The sequence below is a fragment of the Ipomoea triloba genome, chromosome 13 (genome assembly GCF_003576645.1).
Source record: "Ipomoea triloba cultivar NCNSP0323 chromosome 13, ASM357664v1".
In the NCBI taxonomy this organism is placed as follows: domain Eukaryota; kingdom Viridiplantae; phylum Streptophyta; class Magnoliopsida; order Solanales; family Convolvulaceae; genus Ipomoea; species Ipomoea triloba.
Window position 1 is genome coordinate 28667061 of NC_044928.1, and position 6211 is coordinate 28673271.

At 35.0% G+C, this 6211-nt stretch overlaps 1 protein-coding gene across 1 annotated transcript; it reads right to left on the bottom strand.

The window, feature by feature from the left end:
- Positions 1–455: 455 nt before the first annotated feature.
- Positions 456–2912, bottom strand: LOC116001450 (probable myosin-binding protein 4). Its single transcript, XM_031241326.1, has 4 exons — positions 2300–2912; positions 1591–2070; positions 1291–1479; positions 456–1050 (listed from the first exon to the last, which is right to left on the bottom strand). The coding sequence occupies exons 1-4, from the start codon at positions 2910–2912 to the stop codon at positions 1004–1006; spliced, it is 1329 nt and encodes a 442-aa protein (XP_031097186.1). The 3' UTR covers positions 456–1003.
- Positions 2913–6211: the final 3299 nt, after the last annotated feature.

Genomic DNA, 6211 nt, shown 5'->3' on the forward strand with positions numbered 1-6211 from the left:
TAATTAGGAAATTTTAAAATATTGGATGTAATGGATGGGGAAATTATTTTCACAATATTCTATTTTTTTTTTTGTCAAACCACGATGTGTCCTGACTCCTGAGCATACCCTAACTATAGGAGGCACTATTAAGTTCGTACCATACTCAAACTAATTTCTGTTCGCACCAGGGCCGGCCCAATTAAGGGACAAATGCGGGTCATATTGGTTTTTCCATTGAAAAGGGAGTTCGAACTCCCGACGACCTCTCTTAAGGGATAAGAGTACACGGCCACTCACGCTATCCTCATAGGGTTTGATTGAAACTCGATTGAATTAGTCAAATCCTGCTAAATACAGGCACATAACTATAAAGTATATATAATGATATGTAAAAGTTTCAAATAGGGTTTGATTGAAATTCAACTGAATTAATCACATCCTGCTATATAAATACACATAATTATAATGTGTATATGTCGAAGTCCTAAATAAGGTCTGATTGAAATTGGACTGAATTAGTCACATCCTGCTAGATGCCAATGCAGTTTCACAGCATTGTTTTTGTCCAACCCTAAACTGCTGTTACTGTTACATCCCAACCTCAGTATGTCTGCATGGGATCACATGCAAGAACATCCATAATCTATCTTGAATTCAATTAATGAGATCAAATGTTAAAACATAACAAAACTTGGGTATTACAAAGGTGTTTGTACATCAACTTTGTCACACCAATCCCATTACCATTCACCAAAATCCAGCAGAGAATCTGTTCAAAAACATGGGCACATAAAGGATCAAAGAACATAATATTTGACAGATTAATAATGTTTTCTGCCTTCTGGCCTAGGACTGGATGGCCTACTAGACATTGTATGCAATGGCAGTGCCCGCAACTACAACAATAATGCACTAATCGTCGACTGTTTTTTTATCCCGGCCTGCAGATAATCCACCTCCCGGTAGCTAGCATGCCCAAATTTGAAGCATTGATCATCAGACTTCCATGAAACACTGTTTTTCAGCCATCTGCAGAATCTGGGATCAGAGAAATTTCATGTTCCTGATCTTTATGTCTCAACATAAAACACAATTTTGGTGATCATTAGATTATAGTATTAGTAATGGCCAACATTATTGATTCTCATTGATATAATTCAATTCAAGGCACAATAAGAAATATACAAATATATAGCTACACAGAAAGAGTATAATAATTCTGCAGAAAGGCAAGCTAGCAGAGACTATGAACTGCAAGAAAAAGAATTATGCATATCTTAGAACATTTTTCGGGTACTAATTCCATACCTTCGTTGAGTGTAAGCTGTCGAATCTCTTGGAGCTGGCCCGCTATATCCTCCAAGAGCTTCAGCTGCACCTTTTCCCTCTCGAGACTCTCGAATGGTAGGGCAAACTTCTCTCCCCCATCTTGTGCCGTCTTCGACCTTCCCCTTAGCCATTCGGCTCCATTGTCAAGATTCAGCTTTTCGTTATCAACTGCAGAGGCACAAATTTGTCTTAGCATCAAGAAAGGATCCTTTTTTAGATCAGGTAATTAAGAAATCGAGTAATTTTTTTTTTCTTTTTCTGCTATGCAGTCATCATTACCAGTAAACTGTTCATTTCCCTGCAGATAAACCATCTGTCTATATGCTTCAACTTCCCTTTCCAAAAAGTGCTTCTCAGTTTCCCTCCTCACCAAAATCTCTTTCAGAACTTCCATTTCATCTGCTTCATAAGCTGATTTCTCCTCAATTACCCTCTTATATTGCCTAGCTTCCATTTCAATTAACGCCTTCTCGTCCTGCAGGCGCGAAATCATCGCCATTGCCTCATCTGCAGCAGTTGCAGCAGCATTTCTCTCCTTCTCGAGCTCGAGGCAAAGCGCAGCACGAGCAGCTTTCTCTTCCTCGAGCGCTTTTTCCAGGAGTCTTATTGCACTCTTATCATTGGCATTATAGACTTGAACATGGCCATTCGGATATTCACTAAATAAACCATTCTCAGAGTGCTCATAATCATCATCATCATCGTCGGGAAATACATTTTCATCCAATTTAAAGCTGTCTCTTGGCCCAAATCCTGAAACTGTGGGAGCATATATACATACACAAATTATAATCTAAACTACATGTATTCAAACACGAAAAAGCAATACAAGACTGCAGAACTCTGTATAATACACAATGAGCTTTCAATTCACTTTTCAGCTTCACACGAAAAATATATACATTCCTTATGAATTGAATAAGAAATTGAAACTCAGAAATGCTAATAATCAGTAAACTTAACTTTGTCAAGGATGAATGAAACTCACCATTAGAACAAGCTTCAGTTCCATTACTGAAAACCTTTTCACTATCTTCACTCATTTCATTCCCATTTTCGTCGATTCTAGGATGACATTGTTGATCATCCTGCAATTCAACATATCGAGGATTATACCGAGAAGACGAAAACAACCTGCAATGATCAACAAGCCGATTCCCGGGCATAAATTCCATTCCATCAGCATTTCTTGGCATCCCTCCATCAGAAACTGAGCTAGATTGATCCTCAACTTCCATTTCAACAAACCCATAGCCATTATGGCTATGAACATCTTCCCTTTCCCCAATCAACCTCAGATTCAAATGGACATTCTGGGCATTAAAATGGTATCTCTCTTTGACAGATATCTTAACATTTGACACTTTCTCAGAGGCCAAACCAGTCAGAAGCCTCTGCAATTTCTGAGCATCATTTGGGGAAATACCAAAAAACCAATTACAGGGGGGATATGGGAAGCCTAACCCACAAAAACCCAGAAATTTCAATGTCAAGAAAGCTGCTGCTGATGAACACAGACAGAAAAATGCAATCCCCAGATCAAGAAAAGAGCCTGCTAGACTACTCAGACTCCACATATAGTTTGCTTCTTCACTTTCCATATCTTTTCCACCAAAGATTATAGAGTTTTTGTGCTGAAGATATGATCTTTAAACTAAACAACAAATTGGGGTGTCTGTTTCATGAGAAAACTATTTACGAATGTGAATAAAAATCTTAACTTTACCGGAATAAGAAGACATCTCTGGGCTTTTCTTGAGCCATTTCCTGTTATTGGTGTTCTAAGGATACGCAGAAATGGATAAGCAGAAAGAACTGGACGGTTTCTGAAACTAAGCTGTACGAGGTAGGCAAATGTGGGAATGTTGAATTAATTTTTAATCAAAATTGGGTAATTTTTTAATTTCCTGATTGGGAACTCTATCGTATGCATGATGACAACTAATGGGTCGCCTGGAATTCTATCCTAGTACTGACACTTAATTGCCAGTTTACCTACGTCAAACGGATGCTTTGTTTGCGCCAATTGTCATTTTTATTTCCTTTTTTATTTTTTATTTTTTATTTTATAGATGAGGTCTCGACTTATAACGAATAATCTTAAGTCTCATAGTCTCTAGCCAAAAGTCGCTGAAGGAGGTAAATTGCAATGTGAATCGCCTCATCAATCCCTAAGTTCCCACATCTTATTTGTACACTCTGAGCCCAAGGATAATTCATCACCTATGATCGGTCAAGCCTCCCAATAACCCCCAGGTTTCCAATAGGATTCAAACTCTAACATTGTCGCTAGAGTAAAAATTTAAGGTGATCGGTCTAATTAATTGAGATTTTCTGACTTCTTGGACTATATTATGGGCCAGGCCTATGAGGAGATAAATCGAGTCAATCTTGTTTCAAGACTCTAACACTAAATTATATACTTCTATTTCTACTCCCGTATTACGTGAGGTTTCTCATCAATCTCAATATTTATATTTTTACGAACTATAATTAATGTAGTTGAGTGTCAATTGGACACCATTTAAAGAAAAAGAATTAATTTCGATGTATGAATAAGAGGAAAATTGTAACACTCGAAGTAATAGAAATGTTGGTTTATCAATATTGGGGCATGACATTTTGGATATGGGTTGTGAGTTGGTCTATTAAGTTCATTTATGAATTATAAGACAACATTAATCCATTGCACCCCTGCGCCAACAAAGACATCCTTTTCATGGTTGGAAGACATTAGAATGGGATGGGGTTGTGGGGATACCAAAGTAGGTTTGGACTTTGATGGTTTAGGTGCAAAATTGTATTTGGATCAAATCATAATTTGGGCTCATTACATGCTAATTCACCACATTTTAAACTAATCGTCCTAATCTATCGTTTCAAACCCAACTCCTTATCCTATAATTAAGGATGTCATTCTCCCTCATAAATAACTCTATTTTCTTGAATTATTCTTCAAAAAAAGAAAAAAAAAAAGAAGAAAAAAACCTTAGGTAATCCCAACTTCTCCCGATCGGACTAATCCTAAGCCCACAGAATCCTACCTCTAGAGTTGAAGAGGTAAATCGCGAGTTATGCAATTCCATACATGTGTTTAGTGAAATTCGAACTTCACACAGTTATCTCGATCTAGTCATGACCTTTATGAAAAATGATTCCATTTTTTATGAAAAGAAGAAAAAGAAGAAGAGAAGAAGAAGAAGAAGAAAGTAGTAATTTGTTCACTACTTCTGAATTATGTATTGGATCCACGGGTTCCCTCAATCAAGATAAATTAATACTTTACCTATATATCGAGATTAATTAAGTTTATCCATATCGAGTAGAACCAAGGTTGCAAAACACTTCTTCATGCATTTTTCTGACTCAAACTCATGATCTTTGGTTAAATTGAAAAAAACTCACGTCATGTCATCCATACCTGGTGAGTTGAATTACGTATATATATATTATATTATATTAAATAGAACCAACATTCTAGCTAAGATGGAGTAAGTACTATATAAATGGAAATTAATGAACACCAATATACACATAAAGTCAACTCATTATTTGATCGCCCGCTCTAATTTGATAACCAAAATCAAACAACTTTTTTGGATACAAATGTCATACACCCTCCACCAATCTCTATCGCCAAAAATAAATAAATAATCCCAAAAGGGTGGTTGATCTGAGTGAGTGAAGCATCATTCTTGTATCAAAAGAATAGAACGAAGATTATAAATTTGATTCTACCTTGACAATATTCTCTGGATCAAGTTGACCGCACACCGTCTTTCTGATGTAGTTTACATCTCCCATATAATTTACAAATTATTCTATAAAAATAGAATTTACTTTATACTCTCAAGGGTTTTCTTCTTGGCATAAAAGAAAGAAATAAAAAAAATAATTGAGAATGAAACCCAAATATTCAACATCTGAAGCCAACCCAGACAGCATTAAGAAATGGTTACTGGGCTTTCATCCAACTAATTAATTGCCCCTATATCTTATTAATTAGCATCAATATAATATAATCATTTAACTTCTTCATCTACCTTGTTTGACAATTTGGAGCTTACTTCATCATCAGATGATTAATGAATTGGACCTACAAAGAAAATATCCACCCACCTAATTAACTTCTCCACAGTTTTTCAACAAATCATGACTGGAATGCTTTCTATTCAAAGATTGTTTAGACAACTTCTTGAGTTGATGATTGTTACATGTTGCACAATTTTTTACGGAGTTGATGTGGTATCACTGTTCATTTCTTGAAAGTTAATATTTGTGACAATTAGACTGTTATAAACGATTCATACTTCAATTTTTTTTTTTTTAATATTGTCTTTGATATTGAAGGAGCAGATGTCTCTAATTTTGGACAATAAGTAGGCTTTTTGGCCCTTTTTTATCACACGGTAACCTCTGAGCAAGAGGGCCGTTTCTTGTCACACGATAACCTCTGAGCAAGAGTATAAATAATCAGTATTCAAGTTTAGTTATTTATAAAAATGTATTTGACAAATTTATCTATTTATGGTTAGGTGTTGACATGTAAAATAATTTATAAGAATGTGAATATATTTTATTGCGGGTATTTATTTAACTATTCTTAATGTATTTGTTTTTTTTTTTTTTTTAAATTTTCAATATCAATTACATAATATAGAGTTGAAGTTTAAAATTGAAAATCGTGATGAGTTGTTAATGGATTAGACTCATTATCCATAAAAGTGTACTGGTATTGCATCAATGTTATGATTTAAAATTAAATAATTATATCGAATTATAATATTTTGAGTCAGTCAACTACTATGTACTGTCATATTACCTCTATTACCATTCTAAATAGTGATCGCAAAATCAAACCCTGTTTTTTTAGACTCAAAAAGATTTAAAAAATATGAAA

Coding starts and splice junctions, on each gene's coding strand:
- LOC116001450 (XM_031241326.1), bottom strand. CDS start 2,912: ATGGAAAGTGAAGAAGCAAACTATATGTGGAGTCTGAGTAGTCTAGCA. Junction 2,071..2,299: donor AACTGAAGCTTGTTCTAATG/GTGAGTTTCATT, acceptor ATGCTCCCACAG/TTTCAGGATTTGGGCCAAGA. Junction 1,051..1,290: donor ACAGCTTACACTCAACGAAG/GTATGGAATTAG, acceptor TGAGACATAAAG/ATCAGGAACATGAAATTTCT.